General features: G+C 43.2%; 1 protein-coding gene across 2 annotated transcripts in view; it reads left to right on the plus strand.

The window, feature by feature from the left end:
* Positions 1-18,626, plus strand: part of MAML3 (mastermind like transcriptional coactivator 3) — a 456,887-nt gene that overhangs the window by 427,541 nt on the left and 10,720 nt on the right. For both annotated transcript variants that reach the window (XM_068279630.1, XM_068279634.1), the window contains exons 3-4: positions 6,657-6,887; positions 13,956-14,040. In XM_068279630.1, coding sequence (XP_068135731.1) covers positions 6,657-6,887; positions 13,956-14,040 — 316 coding nt within the window. The remainder of the gene's footprint in view (positions 1-6,656; positions 6,888-13,955; positions 14,041-18,626) is intronic.

The following is an 18,626-nucleotide window of genomic DNA, read 5'->3' on the forward strand; positions in this document are numbered from 1 at the left end:
GCTCGTAAACACGCCGCCCGCCGCTAGTAAACACGCCGCCGCCCGCTCGCCCAGAGATCAATGAACGGGAAAATCCATTCCCGTTCGTTGATCTAAGCCCCGCAATGATCAGCTGCTCTCCTATGGGCAGCGCGATCATTGTGAGAAAAAAACTCACGTGTCCAGCCTCCTTATGCTTGGAGGTCGCATTAAAACAAAAAGTTACTGTGGCCATCTTGTGGCCAAATAGTAAACTACACCCTACACATTTTTCACATACAAATAAATGACTTTTACACATAAAATTAACTCATTACCTCCCACACTCCCCATTTTTTTTTTTTTGTAATTAAAAAAAAAATTAAAAAATTTATAATTAAAAAAAATACATAAATAGTTACCTTAGGGACTGAACTTTTTAAATATTTATGTCAAGAGGGTATAACACTGTTACTTTATAAACTATGGGCTTGTAATTAGGGATGGACGCAAAACTGAAAAAAATGCACCTTTATTTCCAAATAAAATATTGGCGCCAAACATTGTGATAGGGACATAATTTAAATGGTTTTATAACCGGGACAAAAGGGCAAATACGTTTCATGGGTTTTAATTACAGTAGCATGCATTATTTAAAAACTATAATGGCCGAAAACTGAAAAATAATTATTTTTTTCCCCACATTTTTCCTATTTTCCCATTAAAACACATTTAGAAAAAAATAATTCTTGGCATAATGTCCCACCTAAAGAAAGCCTAATTGGTGGCGAAAAAAACAAGATATAGTTCATTTCATTGCGATAAGTAATCATAAAGTTATAGACGAATGAATGGAAGGAGCGCTGAAAGGTGAAAATTGCTCTGGTGCTCAGGGGGTAAAACCCCTCAGTGGTGAAGTGGTTAATATACAACTGCTCACCAAAAACAGTGACATGATTTTTAAATTCCAAAAAAAAATGTCAATCAACAAACTGCTTGGGGAAGAGGACTTATGGCATGAATGATAAAATGTGTACATGTAACATATCTGTATGTGCATAATGGGATCCATTATTCAAAAAACAGAGGCAAAACATATATATCATCACAATTAGTGTAAATCACTGTGCACTTACTGCTAGTCAGTTACACTGTCAGTGACACCAATATAACTCATTTCTGTTGCTCAATCACCAACAAGAAAAGTGAGGGACGCAACCAACTGATGTGGAACTACTAAAAACCGTGAGCAAAACACCACTGAGTGTAGAACCAACAGTGAATCTCACGTATACAGTCGTGTGAAAACTGTAATATACCCTACAAAAGCCTGTGTGTTTTTAGTTTTTTTTTGTAACATGTTTGGGCATATTGACATTTAATCTCAATTTTAACCACTATACCAGAAGGTTCAAGTAATATAACTAGAGAATTAAAACAAAAAAGACAAAAAAAAAAGAAATTGCATTTCAAAATCTTCTGTAAAATATAGTTATACAAAAATGCAATTTCTGGTAAGGAATTAATCAGGACACCCACATGTTTGTTCACATTTTAAAATATTTTAAATCAGACACAGTGGCCCTCATCTAGACACAGACAAGACAAGACACAGAACATATATATCGTGCTTTCCTCCTGGTGGACTCAAAGCGCCAGAGCTGCGCTCTATAGGCAGTAGCAGTGTTAGGGAGACTTGCCCAAGGTCTCCTATTGAATAGGTGCTGGCTTACTGAGCAGGCAGAGCTGAGATTTGAACCCTGGTCTCCTGTGTCAGAGGCAGAGCCCTTAAACATTACACTATTCAGCCACTAATTAACTTTTCTCCTGAGTTTTTTCACAGGAGATAATTTTTCACCTTATCTAAAAACTAACTTTTCAACACCTAGCAACCGAAAAAGAACTAAAAAGTAGGTAAAAAAAAATTAACATCAATTTTATTTTTAGTAATTTCTTGCTTTGTATGATTAGAACCGGATTAAGGCCAAATGGGGTCCTAAGCAAAGTAGCAGATTTGCTGCCCCCCACTAATAGCCAAGTATAGTTGCCTCCAGTATAGGTAGCCAGCTATAGATAGCCAGCTGTAGGTGCCCCCAGTATAGGTATCCAGTTATAGGTGCCCCCAGTATAGGTAGCCAGCTATAGGTAGCCAGGTCTATAGGTGTGCTCAGTATAGGTAACCAGGTCTATAGGTGTCCCCAGTATAGGTAGTCAGGTCTATAGGTGTCCCCAGTATAGGTAGCCAGGTTTATAGGTGTCCCCAGCATAGGTAGCCAGGTCTATAGGTGTCCCCAGTAGTCTGGAAGGGGGATCAGCGGGCCCAGATCAGCGCAGACTCCCACAGACTCCCCCCGTCTCAAATGGGGCCCCCCTTCTGCACTCCCCCCTCCAGAATGTAGCGCAGCAGCAGCGAGTGTGGGAATGACTTACATCTTCACTTCCAGGTGCCGGAGCTGTGCATGCCGCTGGTCTGGTCTTCTCTGTTGTCCAATGCCGCTCTCAAAGGAAGTACAGTGAGTGCGACATTGGACAATGAAGAAGACCAGACCAGTGACACGCGGAGCTCCGGCGCTTGGAACCAGAAAGTGATAAGTCGCTTCCCGCTCCTGCCACTTTGCTACATTCTGGAGGGGGGTGAAAGGGAGGGGGAAGGTTGCCCCCTTCCACACCGCTCTGTGTCCGCCACTGCCCCTCTTCCTGCAATGTGCCCCCTCTTGTTCCCTGCCCGAAGGCCGGTTCTGCAGTGCTCATGGGCCCCTCAGACTCCGAATGGGGCCCCAAGCACCTGCTTCAGTTGCCTGGTGGATAATCCGATACTAGGTGTGAGCTTTAAAGCGGACCTGAACACAAAACGTCCTTTCTGCATTATAACCTTTAAAGTGGACCTGAACTCGGTGTCCTCTCTGCTCTAAAAGATACACAACAGCATAATAATCGTTAAACAAAATACATTTCTTTGTTACAGCTGATACAAATCCTAAAATATATCTGCACTATTTCTACTTCCTGATTCAAGTAAGTAGACATATTGTTAACATCCTGTACGTTCAAAAGAGCTTATCTACCTTATCTGCTGAGGAAGTAATGTGACGCAGGGAAGAGGTCAAATTACAATCATAATGAACTTGTGATTAGACACAAATGAGGGGGAATTAAACAGGCTAAACCCTCAAAATACATACAGGGTGCATTTCTCTATGTTTTTCGTCTGTCATGTGCAAGAGTTCAGGTCCACTTTAAACAAAACACATTTCTTTGTTACAGCTGATGATTCACAATGACCAATATGACAATCACTGAAACTAATGCAGGTTGATAAATTATCAATAAAAAGAGTCCCTCTGTGTCTGTCCTATGGCATTACTTAACCCTTTTTTATATATGTTGGCCTTTCACAGAACAATATGGTTGGCTAGTCTGTAAAATTTAGGATTTGAAATGATCACATTGCCAGGTAATAGATCAGTCTGTGTAATATCGACCATTTTAAGGATCTATCATAATTGAAATTTCTATCATATTGGATCTAACAAAAGAATGAACAATGGAAGAATCGTTTACATTAATTGCAAACTATTGACTTTCAGTTAGTGCAAAAATATATATATTGCTCATAAATCATCCCATGTGGTGGTCCTGTTGGTAACTCTGCTGGCCGGATTTCTTTCTTGAGTTCCTAGTTAGGCTCACATGTTGCATCTATTACCAGAATGTCTCATGTTCCCTGTCAGATAAACTGATCACTCTATAGACCTCAAGGCAAGGAAGCACAACCGCACGCACACTATAGCCAGAAGATCTGGTGTTGCTGTGATTGGTTCAATGTAGATTTTCACCTCCCAAAATTATCATAAATGGGAGGAAATCTGGTAGGATTGGTGTTCACAAACCCGAATTCTCCTGCTCACCACAATTCAGCACCCGAAGCAGTGGATGGGGTCACGAGGAGTTCACATTGCGCTTTGTGTCACTCCGATGTTTCCTACTTCAAAGCCGGAAGAGGAAGTATCAGAGTCACATGAAGAGCAGCATGGGCAAGTAAGGGAACTCCCCGTGACCCTGTCCACTACGTTGGGTGCTGAAGTGTGATGTTCGGGAGAATTCAGGTTTCCAAATTTTTTCTTATGAATTCCAACACCAACACTAAAATCTGGCATGTGTACAGGAGTTATCCTAACCTCAGAGGCTTCCTCTTCAGCAACTGGGCACATTGGATTATAAACCATTCCATTCCTGTGTGCACAGCAGGGCACCCTTTACTTGTTTTCACCACTTTTTTGAAGAAAACAAGTGGCAAGCCAAGCAGCATATGTGTACAGCAGCCATTCACAGTCTCTGTCACTTGCAGTTGTTTCAGATGAAATAAATACAGTGTGTGTGGGGCTTTCCTATCATGTTCCAGAGTTACAGACTACCCAGCAAGCTCATGGTGAACCAGAACTCCAAGGAGTGCATAAAAGTTTCCAAACAGTGACACTCTCCATTTTGGATGACCTGAGTTTTTATAAGCAGATTTCCATGCCACTAAAGGCCTGAGCACACTAACGCAGTTGTATCTGCTTCTTTTTCAGCATCTCTAACATTGAAGTGTAACTGTAAAGCGGACGCAACTGCGTCAGTGGGCTCAGACCCTTAGAGATTAGCAGGACAGAAGTTTCTGTCATGATCAACTCCTAATATTTATTCAGCTGTGCTAAATCTATGCAGTACAGGGTGGTTACCGTGCAGAAAAACAAAATCAAAATTCCTTGCTTCATACCGACTTAATGCATTTCTGACTCCAGCTAAAAGGCTCCCCAGCCCTGAGTGAGTCACTGCTAGATAGCAGAGAGTCTGACGTATTTCTGTATTCCGAGCAGCACTTCATATATCCATCACCAGCCCCACAAGGGTCACTTAGCTTCATCAGTGCCCAGATGACACATGCCGCCTTCTGAGTCTGATCATGCACAGGAAATGGACAGACTAGAGGAAGTTCTCTTTTGTGCGTGTGTGGCGGGCAGTAATGGGGAATATTGGGAAAGTCACTTCATTATGAGTTCAGAGTGTGCCGCTCACATGTGGCGAGATGCAGTGAAATCTATGGCAGAAGGGGGCTGCACCACCTCTTCATTAAACATCCTGTGCAAGGCTGATCATATTTTAAACGTGTAAACTATGTGACCGGCTAGCAGAGCTAGTTGCAGCTAGATTAAAAATCATAATATGGCGTAGATGTTGTGCCCTTGGGAAATTAAAGATAAGCAGCCTTCAAATGACAGCCTGTCTCCTCGGCTGATAAAAATGTATTAATATGGCCTAGACAAAGGTCTCTTTAATTCACCATTTCACATTACAATCCTTTGTTATATCAAAACTAATTTGAAGTTGGTTGTCGAGCAAATTACCAGCAAGTGAAGTTTTAATGCAGGAAATCTCCCCCATTATTCTGCACATAATAGGCTGCTCTCGATTAATCCTGACTAGATCTAGCAGCGATCAATGAAGCTAGCTCAGGATGCCTATATGATGGAAGTGCAGCTACTGTGCCATGATATACATGAGCGGAACGCAGGACATAAATACAGGTTGTCTCATATTAACAAGCTGCCAATAACATTATGTATTTACAGCAGTAGCTTCCCTCGCATTTAATCTAATGCAAAAAGCACGTCAGGGCGGGCTTGTGTGGTGCTAGAATCTTTCTCATATTTATATAACCAAGCTCAAAAGCACCATTATAGAATCTTATTTAACTGTTCGTGTCAGGAGCTGGCCCCCACGTCAAGCCTGCAGAGACAGGTCCTGGCGGTTTTTTACCAAATTAAGAGAAGGAGCAGCCTGATTTAAGATTAAAAAAAAAAGCTGTCGCCATTGACAACACTGTGCAAGACTCAGCCACCAATAGCAGTAGTGTGAGAACTAATCTGCTACACGCCATATAAACAGATTCCTGCGTTGAAAGGCAACAACGCCCTGTTGAATATATTTACATGGTTGCGCTCCTGTTTGTGTACAAGTGTGGCTGCACTGCGCAGGTGCAAGGCAGCCTATACATGCAGAGTAGCTTCATACTGCTGTGTAGGCTTTTTGTACACTTGCGCAGCGCAGCCACACTCACACACGGAAGCTTGGCCGCAAAGAAGAAGAGAGTCCTGGCAAGCAGCAGTGCTGTCAAGAAGGATCTGAGAAGCCTCTGAATCATCCAGAGACTTCCCTCTACTGAGGTATCTAACCTTACTTTTTTTGTCACAGGTTCACTTTAAAGGTTCAAATCTATGTTTAAAGCTTTTACTGCCCAAGTGAATGATAATCTTTATTCAGCTCTCAGACAGACACATTTTGAACTAGTTAACTTTTCATCTGTTCCCTGTTCAGCCCCACAGACATTTTATGAACTCTGATTAGTTATCAATGAGAGCTGCATTACTAGAGACCTGTATTCTTAACTCTTACAGTGATAATAAAAAATAAAGAGGTACACAGGTTAGATTTATGTAGGATTGTGACTCTATATACAAATGTTATTCTCATCTTGTTTCATGTCACTTTAGGGGTGCCCTAAATGTAACATTTAAAAATGCCGCCCTGAATGACCAGTATTACAGTGGTTTTCATTGTAAGATGAACTTATACACAGCAATCAGTACTTCTGCCATCTAGTGGTGATTGTGAAAGGTAACGTATTAACTGTGGCCACCTCTATGTCTTGTGTGCAGGAACAGAATCCGGTTGTAATGACAAGGCCTCCAGGTCCCATGCAGCAATCTGTGCCTGGAGCCACAGCAAACCCTGGAGGACCAGGCTTCATGCCCAGCCAACCCCCAGCCGCCATGATGAAGCAGATGCTGATAGACCAGAGGCTCCATGCCATGGAGCAGCAGAAGCAGCAGTTTCTCAGGGAGCAGAGACAGCAGCAACAGCAGCAGCAGCAGATACTGGCTGAGCAGGTGAATTCTCCATGATTCTCTCCACAGCTTACACACCTATGTCTGGAACAATTGCTTTCATGATTCTTCATTCAAGGACAACTGAAGTGAGAAGAATATGGAGGCTGCCATATTTATTTCCTTTAAACAATACCAGTTGCATGGCAGCCCTACTAAACTATTTGACTGCAATAGTGTTTGAATAACACCAGAAACAAGCATGCAGCTAATCTTGTCAGATCTGATAATAATGTCAGAAACGCCTGATCTGCTGCATGCTTGTTCCTGGTCTGTGGCTAGAAGTATTAGAGGCAGAGGATCATCAGAAAAGCCAGGCAACTAGTATTGCTTAAAAAGAAATAAATATGGCAACCTTTATATCCCTCTCACCACAGTTGTCCTTTCATTAAATGGCAATATATTTCCATAGGCCCCAGTTAGAAGCTATGTGAAAAAGCTTTAGCAGAGTGCATCCTGGAGGTTACTATCTTACATTGTACTCTTATTATCAGCTCCAGGAAGGATTGCACACCCTGGATTAGGGCTGCACGATTTTAGGAAAAAATTCAAATTGCGATTTTTCTCTCACAAATTGTGATTTCGATTTTTTTCATGATTTTCTTCAAATCAAGCTTTAGCACAAAATTCACAATGCCCCCAGTATAGTTTAGCCAGGTAGGCACCTCCAGTATAGTTGCCCCAGTATAGGTTATTTAGGTAGGTGCCTCCAGTATACCAGTATAGGTAGCGGCCAGCATAGTTGCCCCCAGTATAGGTTAGCTAGGTAGGTGGCTATACCTGTGTATATGTGTATATATATATATATATATATATATATATTACCATTCTTTGCTGCCGCACACCCAGTGTCTCAAACAGACTCCGACACTACTAGGCTCCGCCCCCGCCACCACCCTCATACACTCCGTTACGGTGTGTCACACTGTGTTCAGCCTCTTCCAGCTAGATCGCAGACCATGACCCCGTACACTACAATATATATACAAGCATGCCGTCCTATCATACATAAGATTGCTACTGATGATTGGGCAGAAGAAGCAGCTTACAGCTCCGCCTACCGCACTGTCGTCATATTGTCGCTAACAGGCGGTATGCAGAGCTGTTCTTCTGCCCAATCAGTAGCAATCTTATATATGACAGGGTGGCATGCTGTGGATCCGCCCCATTTTCCCTCCGCATTCAGAATTGCAATACATTCGGGCAGGTAGAGCCGTAAGGGCGGGCGCCGGAAAACCGCGATTTGCAAGGTACTGACGATCAGAAGATTGTCTTCTAATGAATTGCGGTTTCGATTAAAAACCGAGAAACCGTGCATCCCTTCCCTGGATGGTTCAGCACCTATTGTAAGTGTGCAGAGCTAGAAAACAAGATACTAATATTCAAACTGTTCAAATAAGGTATTCCAAAAGTTGTGAACAACCTTAATGAACACAAGTAAAGCGGCAGCGCCCCCTAGTAGGCATAATCATTAACAGCATGTGCTGTACTTGCGAGTAGAATGAATGTCCTCACCCAGGTGTTTATACTGTAGTAATACATTTCTTGTCACAGTTCCTTTATACTAGTTACACACTAAGAGATTTCCTGACAGATTTACTGCCAGATCGATTATTTCCAACATGTCCAATCTGATTTCCGATCGATTTTCCATGGAAGTGAATGGAAAATTGATTGGAAATCAGATTGGAGATGTTGGAAGTAATCGATCTCATTGTGTGTATTAGGTATTAGGAAACCTCCCCATCATGTCAGTGTTTTCGGTCTGTAAAGAGTACAGTAAACCCTGGTGTTATTTTTCCCTAACAAAATTACTAAAAGAACCTACACAAGTGGTGTAAATATCCTTGATGTATATGGATTATGGTAATTATGACATTTAGTATTGCACATTATTGTTAGACTATTGATTCTGTGATGTAGACAAATATCTGCTTATTTTTCAGAACGTTATAATTGATTATATACTGGGGTAGAATGTTGAGTACAAATAGAGGTACAGTAAAACCTTGATTTGCTAGTAACTTGGATTAAGAGCACTTTGCAAGACAAGCAAACATTTTTATGAACTTTTGACTTGATAAGCAAGTAACGTCTTGCTATACAAGCATAGAATGTATACGCGCTTCACATCATCACAACTAAGCCAATGGTTCTTCTCTCTTTGATGCTGCAGGGTTCTTCTTAATTTGAGTGTAGGGACTGTGCAATGTTACATTTCCCTGACATCCTCAAAAGTAGGAAAACACAACTGTCATTATTGTATAAGTTCCTTGTTAATAAGTTCAGGTTCAATTATGTGAGTCTTATGTCCGAATCTTCCTTTTTTAAAATTCCTGGATGTGAGACTCACGTCCAGTACTAGAAGCTGCTCCTGCTACAATTGTGTGCGTGTACGCATGCCCATGCCACTCGTTCATGCTTGAGCGCCCACCCAATAGTGAGTGATTGCTGCCACATAGATACCGATCAGATGCGATCACTTGGGTGACAGCGCATTGCTATGTTGTTGCCTAGCAATGCATCTATACAGCAATGGGGTCCCCAAACTGTGCACCCTAGAGATTGCATGCAATCGCTACAGAGGCTCAGGATGGAGATAATGGTATGCTACATGCCCAACTAGTGATGAAATACGGCATATATTATATTGTTTTAACCAGGGCAAGCCAAATGTATTTTGAGGGGTTTTAAAACTGTGGTACTTGTTATGTGAAAGTTAGGAAGGGTGAAACTTGTAAAAATGTGTAAGTTTTACATTTATGCCTAATTTTCCCTGAAAAAATGTATGTTAAGTTAAAAAATTCTTGGAAAAAAAATATTGCCTAAAGGAAGCCTAGATTGTCCTGGAAAACACATATATGTATCACTTTGATGGCATAAGTAATAAAATGCTATTGCTGTATCAAAAGCAACACAGGCAAAACGCCAAAATTGTCAGGAATCTCAAGGGGTAAATACCCACAATGCAAAGTTGTTAAAGCCACACAAAAGAGCACAAACAAATGCAGAAAATCATGTGTCAAGTGTGCTTCCTGTCTGTAGTGAGAAGGGTGTGAAGGCTGCTGTTTTTTTCCCCTCAAAAACAATGCAGAGTGCCTGGCTATCCTGCTGGTCCTGTCGGCAGGACAGCCAGTCAACTGCCATTCTTTACCAGGAAATAAATATGGCAGCCTCTATATCCCTCTCACTACAGTGTCCCTTTAACCATTTAAGCCGCCTGGACGTGATTGTCACGTCCAGGCAGCTGCTGTAGCGCTGCTGCGCGCTCCCGCACACACTTTGCCCCCCCCCCCCCATTAGCCCAGAGATCAATGAATGGGAACAAAGTTCCCATTTATTGAGCTAAGTCCCCTGTGGAAAGACCGATGACTTCTTATCAGAAACCGCAGGCTTTCTGATGGAAAAAACAGTTTCCCGTCCTTATACTTCCTGGAAGCAAGCACTTTGCTTCCAGAGCTTTAAAAAAATCTCACTGTGGCCATCTGGTGGCCAAATAGTAAAACTACTTCTACATACATTTTTTACAAAAATAAATCCGCATTATTACATTTAAAATTAACTGTTTACCTCCCACACCAAAAATTACCCAAAATAAATGTTTTAATGAAAAAAAAATTACAATTAAAACAAAACAAAAAAAACAGTTACCTAAGGGTCTGAACTTTTTTAATATGCATGTGTAGAGGGTGTATTACGAACATTTTTTTAAATTATAAGCTTGTAAATAGTGATGGATGCAAAACTGAAAACACCTTTATTTCCAAATAAAATATTGGCACCAAACATTGTGATAGGGACATAATTTAAATTGTGTAATAACCGGGACAAATAGGCAAATAAAATATGTGGGTTTTAATTATGGTAGCATGTATTATTTTAGAGCTATAATGGCCGAAAACTGAGAAATAATAATTTGTTTCCATTGTTTTCTTAAAGAGAACCCGAGGTGTGTTTAAAGAATGTTATCTGCATACAGAGGCTGGATCTGCCTATACAGCCCAGCCTCTGTTGCTATCCCAAACCCCACTAAGGTCCCCCTGCACTCTGCAATCCCTCATAAATCACAGCAGTGCTGTGAGGCTGTGTTTACATCTGTAGTGTCAGTCTCATCTGCTCCCCCGCCTCCTGCATAGCTCCGGTCCCTGCCCCCGTCCCTTCCCTCCAATCAGCAGGGAGGGAAGGGATGCAGGCGGGGACCGGAGTTCTGCAGGAGGCGGGGAGAGCAGCAGACTGACACTATAAAGATAAACACAGCCAGCTCTGACAAGCTGTTTGTCAGCAGCGTGGCTGTGATTTATAAGGGATTGCAGAGTGCAGGGGGACCTTATGGGGGTTTGGGATAGCAACAGAGGATGGGCTGTATAGGCAGATCCAGCCTCTGTATGCAGATAATATTCTTCAAACCCACCTCGGGTTCTCTTTAATATTCCTCTTAAAATGCATTTATAAAAAAATAATTCTTAGCAAAATGTACCCCCAAAGAAACTTAATTGGTGGAGGATTAGGGAGGATCAAGGATTATGAGGGCTGCGGTGTCATGAGGAGAGGGATCGGGGATTGCGTCATAGCTGCAGCTGATATATACATTGGGCCTGATTCACAAAGTGGTGATAACTCAGTTATCACGCCTAAAAGACTTTAGGCGTGATAACCTTTGCACCGCTGAGTTAGCACCAATTTGTGCTCTTTATCGCGCGCAAAGTCCCACGCACAAAGAGCACAAACAAATGCAGAAAATCATGTGTCAAGTGTTCTTCCTGTCTGTAGTGAGAGGGGTATGAAGGCTGCTGTTTTTTTTCCCTCAATCGCATAATTCCGCGTGCAGCGCCCATAGGGTTTAATCGGCGCATCGCGCACACTGCACTGCGCGCGATTGCGCGCGCAAGACTTTGCGCGCTGGAATTTCGCGCGAGTTTCATTTTATCACGCCTAAACTGAGTTTAGGCGTCATAAAGGGCTTTTCACAGGCGTGCAAACAGTTTGCACCACTTTGTGAATCAGGCCCATTGTGTGCGTACTCCTGTGTCTGCCCGCGGTAAAGAATTGGGGATTGCATCATAGTTATATACACAGTGAAGTCCTGTTCTCTTCCTCGTGCACTCTGCAGTACCACTAGTAGTGAGAGACGGTCACCCATCGGTTGCTGCAGGAACCACCCTCCAATAGGAATCAGGCTGATTCCTATTGGAGGGTGGTTCCTGCAGCAACCGATGGGTGACCGTCTCTTACTACTAGTGGTACTGCAGAGAACGTGAGGAAAAGAACGGGACTTCACTGTGTAAATAACTGACACAATCCCTGATTCTCGCTGGCAGACACAGGAGTACACAGACAGTGCATATATCACCTGTAGCTATGACGCAATCCCCGATCCAATTGCGGGCCACAAAAGTCAGCTTCTCGGGCCACAAATGGCCCGCGGGCTATAGGTTGGGCACACCTGCTTAAAGGAAACATCAGGCGTCTAAAAAATAAAAGTAGATCTTCTTACCTGTGGCTTCCTCCAGTCCCTGGCAGCTTATGTGTCCCTTGCCGCAGCTACACTCCAGGTCGGTCTCCCAGAGAGTCCTCCATTGTAGCCGATGGCCCGGCGAGAACGGCTTCTGCGCCTGCGGGGAACTGGCTTTTTTTAAACACCTGAAGTTTCTTTTAAAGGACTTCCGAGACGAGAGGTAAAAAAAAGTTAAATACCTGGCTGGAAGTTTTATCCTCAGAGGACACCATCCGCAGGTCGTCTGCATTAGCTCCATTAACCTCCCTGGCGGTAAGCCCGACACGGTATCGGGCTAGCTGCCGCAGGGGATCGCATGGCCCCGGGAGGATTTTTTTAAATAAAACCTGTAGTATAATCTTCAGCTAGCACTTGGCTAGCTAACTATGCCCCCCAAGTGCCTCCGCTCTCCCCCCGATCACCGCCGTAATACATACCCCCCAGGGATCCCGCGATGGCGAAGCCTCCCAATCCGCTCCAGGCTTCGCTATGGGGAGGATCCGGACTGCGCATGACGCCGATGACGTCATGTCAGATCGTCGCCATAGCGACGAGTGAAGCTACTTGGGAAGCTGCGGCTCTCGCGGGATCGCGGACGAGTGAGTGTTGCCGGCGGCAATCGGGTGGGTTGGAGAGGTGCCGGGGGACTTGGCGAACATAGTTAGCTAGCCAAGTGCTAGCTAACTAATACAAAACATGTTTTATTTTAAAAAATCCCTCCCGCGGACGCAGCCACTGCATCTGCGTACCGCCAGGGAAGTTAAAGGTGGCCACCAGGTCTTGCCTCACCTGCGTAGTTCTCATATCCGTGCGTGCGGCTGCGCAGCTCTGAACCCTCTTCCAGCCCCGTCATGGCTCCTGGCAGTCTCGCACGCTTTATGTCCACGAGACTGCCGGGAGCCATGACGGGGTTGGCGCAGCCGAACTTACGGCAGTGAGTACTGCGCAGGCGCAGCAAGACCTGTCAGCCATCTTTAATGGGGCTAATGCAGACAACCTGAGGGATCAGGTCGGGTCCTGACCTCAGGCTGAACATAAGAAAGAAACCATGGCGGAATGAAACAGAGGGCGCGGATGGTGTCCTCTGAGGATAAAACTTGCAGCAAGGTATTTAACTTTTTTTTTTACCATTCTCGCCTCAGAAGTTCTTTAAGCTGAAAAAAAAAAAAAGAAAGGCAAAATGTTCAGCCAATAGCCCCCTGGCACTGTGGCACTATGCTAACTAGACAATTATCAAATAATATGCAGGGCCCATTCCCACGGGTGGGTAAAAGTGTTGTTCATTACAGCCATTCACGTGGTGCCATTCATTTAACCAGTGTGGTTAAATGCAGTGAGCTCAAGAGCTTATTACACATCTCAGTGGCTAAGTGGTGGAGCCTCTACTCCATGTGCTCCTTCCTCCTTGAAGATAATAGGTGGTGAGTACATGACTGCATCCCCCATCTGTATGAGTGAGCCTTTCAAAATGACTTGAGTTTCATATATAGGTCTGAATAGGACAAATCAGAGCAATATTATGTGCTTGTTACCTGCTCTGCAGTCCTTTAGTCACTATTATGCTCTTCTCTCTACAGCACCTACAACAGCCGCACATTAACAGGCAGCATCTTCAGCAGCAGAGGAATCCATATGGAGTGCAGCAAGTCAGCCAGTTTCAAGGTAAGCTATAATTTCACTCTGGGCTGTGTAAGACTGTGGTAAAATGATAGCTCCATGCTGGGCCACCATCAGAATCACCAGGGCTTACTGACCATTAGTGGACAATACTTCATAACACTATCCTTATCTGAATATAAAGAGAAAATCCCAGTCTACAGAAAGGCGTGGAGAACACAAACTGATTTGTAGAAACCAGAGGGGAACATTTCCACACAATCACTGTGATAGTTACTTGTCCCACTTCTAAAAGCAGAACATCAGTCTTATAAAGCAATGTTTTAAGTCTAGTAAGTTTAGTAACTCAAAGCATTCAGCTACGGATTATACAGTATCTCACTGATGGGATTGGCTGCTGTGAATGACTTGACTTTGCACATTATACTTGTTCTTTGCAGCGCCTCACTGTAGCAGCATGTTTGATTCATACACACAGAGCTCCATCATTCAAGCAGTTTACATAATATATGCATGCAATACTTCATAATAAATAGGTGATGACTGAAATGTTATCTGAACTGAAAATGAGAAGCATGTAGCCACATCCACAATTACCAGCCTAGCAGGGTGGCTGCTACAGTGCCTAATGCAAGCAACTTAATGTATTGTCAGAACAGGACAGTGGGGCTCTCACAACAATACTACTTATATTACTGTAATGATGGCCCTAGCTAATGAGTCCATATTAGGGCATTCCTCTATGTATCTGTGAAGCCACAGCTTCCCATTCTCCAGTTTTCATAGCTGACTTCCACAGTACATGCCAAAGTGTAAAAGAAAAACACCCTTAAGGGCCCTTTCACACTGGGGTGATGCGGTAAATTTACCCCACCGCAGGTTAATGAAAGTCTATGGAGACTTTCGTGGTGCGACGGAAGTGCTGTTTTCTCTGCATTCCAGATGCTCAGACAGATCTACGTTCCGTGGTGATGGCAAGTCTATTTTTTGCAATACACTTCTGCACACGTGGTTGCATCAGCCACAGGAAGTGAGTGTCACTTTCTGCTTGGTCGGCCTCCAGACGGGGATTACCACATACTGGTGGAGAAACAAAGGAAAGTTAATAGTGAACATATCAAGTACCACCTGGGCCCCCTCTGCTCCAGGGCCCCATAGCAGTTGCTATGGCTGGTATGGCTATTGCTACACTGCAATAGGTAGGCCACCAAGTAAGACTGGAATGCGGTATTCTGTAATATGAGGTAAGAATGATGCTTCATATCATCCCAGTTTTAGAGGCTGATCAGGTTAAAGTCCTGTGACTTCCCCCAGCCCTAGATATGTTAGCAAATACAAGAGCTAACAGCATTAATAAAGCTAATCTAGCTGTGGAGTGAGGGCAGATATGTTCCGCTGCAGGAGCCACAAGACCTGCGTCTGCTCCCTGTGTTAGTTATCCTGACTCCATGTCACAGGCATTCTGCACACAGTAAAGCCAAGATTGATGCTCCTGACCTCTTAGCTGCCAGAGGGATTACTGCACAGATCAGGTCTTTCCAGCCGCTGGATAATAATAATTCATCATGTCATGATAAAGCCTGCTGCTCTACCTATATCTTCATGCCACACAGAGATGCCGGGACAGAGCCTTCAATCACAGCCATTTTATATCTGACATAATATTCTCCCCTGCTCTTCCCTGCACACGTATCCAGCGGTGATTCCATCAACACCACGCTCAATAAATATTTCACGTCACTAACTTATTACTTGCACAGCACAATAAATCACTCACTCATGTAGTCCCCTAATTAATGTGCTGAAAACAAATGAATAACATTGTAATTACACCCGATGCACAGTAGTAAAGATGAAGCATGCCAGCTCATTTCTGTATAAACTGATGCTGACTATACAGGGCTGATGGGTAAGTGAGGCACAGATATCACCTAGTTACCACAGAGCGGTGTGATTGGATTCCATGAGATCTCAGTGAAGTGTCTTAAAGAGCTTTATCCAAACTCTGACGTAACATTCAATAAAAATGTGTTTTTCTAGTTTTTTATTACACATTTAGTTCACATATTTGCTTTTGTGCACAACTAATAATGTCTGACTACAAATGACAAATTCCCAAAGTACAGTCTATTTGTTCTGAAAGCTGCCATTGCATTTTATTGCATAGCTGCTGTGTTTATATATTAAAATCTATCTAGTCAGCTCTTCTCAGCTCAGCTCAGCACAGCACAGTTTTAACAGTTTGCTAATGTTTACTAAATGTATCTGACAAGGGAATGTAAACAAAAGATATTGTTATCACCTCTTGGATGCTGCCAGAAGCTGCTCACCGAAGCGAGGCGTTTTCCACTGAAGAACAAAGTGCTGTGCTGTTTGAATACTGTCCTGCTACAACATTTTTTTGTGGTAGTAGATTTTAGGCTGTAAAGAATCTTTTAAAGCAAAGAGGAACTGCTGATTTTCTTTCCATTTTAAAGGATACCAGAGCCCAAAACATTAGGAGAAACGGGGGAGCAGGCATGAATGGGGAGCTGCCCTGATGCCCACTGCTCCCCCTATTCTCTGCATCCCTCCTTTCATAGCTAAAGCTCCTCCGGCAGCCTCTTCCGTGTCGTCGGAGGCATCACTGCGCCTACGCTGGTCCGGCTGCATGGGTCGTACAGTGCATTGCCGGAAGTGCTCTGCGCATGATGTCACGATTACGTCATGCACATGTGCAGAGCGCTCCCTGCCACAGTCGCATGCTGTAGGATGTGCACAGCCGGGCCAGAACAGCCTCAACATCCAACAGAAGGAATACCACCACCATCCGCACCACACTGCAATCATACATCCCACACACTGCGAGATCTAGCACAGATTGGACAGATCAATAACATTTCCAATAGTAGATATGCACTTTAATATTTGTCTAATGGATCAGCTTACGCTATTTCAAAGAGATATAGTTAGTTCTTTTTGCCACAATAGGCTTATTCCTTAATATGCACAAAGAATGATGGCCAGATGTTACAAGATATTGGCATCCGCTCAATAGCCCAAACAGTTAGTCAGTGTTCAAGAGTTTACAGAATGATAATGCATGCTTGAATATGCTTGGCTCAAATAGTTACTCATGACTCCAACGTGAAATAGCAAGTCCTCTGGCATTCTTTGCCACACTCTGCCAATTGGAGCAATGTCCTCTGCCTCCCCACCTCTTTCATCTGCCGCAGCTCTATAAGGACATTGCTCTGACTGGTGGAGCGCAGCACAGCAGAATGCCAGAGGACTTGTTATATCACGGTGGAGTCATGAGTAACTATGTGAGCCAAGCATATTCATGTATGCATTATCACTATTATGAAAACTCTTGAACACTGACTGAGTGGGGCCAAAATCTAAAGCATAGTCTAAGTTGCGGGCAAAATTGTTTATTAAGCTTTAACATTTATTGCTTCAGGACTCCTCTGATCTTCCTGATAGCCACACGCTCTATGCTGCATACCTCTGGCTCTGAATGCATGTCACGTGATCGGAAGCTGGAGGTATGACAGAACAGAGATTGCTGAGTGCCCAGGAGTCTGTTTGTTTATAGTGTAACCCTCTCTAATAAGGAATTGCCGCCATGAAACACTTTCCTGGCAGAATATAGCTTCTGAGAGCAGGAAACTGATAAAAAGGGTCAATGGTTCATAGATTTTAGCTCTGGCGTAGTTCAATGAATATGTCATTGAGCAGGGACAATGAAACAGTAAACACTTAAAAAGTAGATTTAAAAATAAAATAAAACTGAGATTTCTTTAAAAAAACATTTTTAGGAGAAAGAGGATAAATACAATTGTTAATCTTATCAGTTTATTTTAACATTTACATACTATAAGGCAGGCTGGATGTAAATGAGGTACCGTATATTGTTCAGGCAGGCCCGAATGTTACATAGGTAAGTTTCGATGAAGATGTAAGAGTAGCCCTTTAAGGATGACATTGGTCTATTTCTTAACACATCTCCAAAACTGACAACCTGAAGCAACCGTCCTGGTGTTTTTGAGCAATCAATAATCTCTGCCACTGAGACTCTATTCTTCTATAGATTTCAGCTGAGTCTATACTGAACAAGGTTAAACATGTTTGACTACACATCATAAGCCTGGCACAGCATGCAATTTTCCTATTATATTGATTTTTAGCTGCCTCTTCCTCCTGAACTGGTGGGATATGTGCACTTCAGTCTCATGGCTGGATTGTTATTCAGCATTCAATATACTCTCTTGTATGGTGCTATTGATAAAACATTGATTAGTAGCCAGGCAATGACATTTCAATAGTCCTGAATGTGTAGGAGTAAATGCTTAATTCAGTAAAGTGAGTTGCCTGAAAGAAAGAGTGTTATTGATCACTATAGCTTTACACTTGCTGAATGTTGCTAATGTATAATTTCCTGTAGTGCTACAGGAAATACAGTCAATCAGATAAGAGTATGACCTACTTACCAAAATATAGAGATGTATAAGGACCTACGAAGACCCTCAAAACTCTCTCTCTCTCTCTCTTCTTCCCATCCTCTCTCTCTCCCCATCCTCTCTTCCCCCCCCCCCTGTCTGTCTCTCACCCCCCTCCTCTCTCTCTCTCTCTCTCTCTCTCCCTCTCTC

This window comes from Hyperolius riggenbachi, chromosome 1, assembly GCF_040937935.1.
Source record: "Hyperolius riggenbachi isolate aHypRig1 chromosome 1, aHypRig1.pri, whole genome shotgun sequence".
NCBI classification, from domain to species: domain Eukaryota; kingdom Metazoa; phylum Chordata; class Amphibia; order Anura; family Hyperoliidae; genus Hyperolius; species Hyperolius riggenbachi.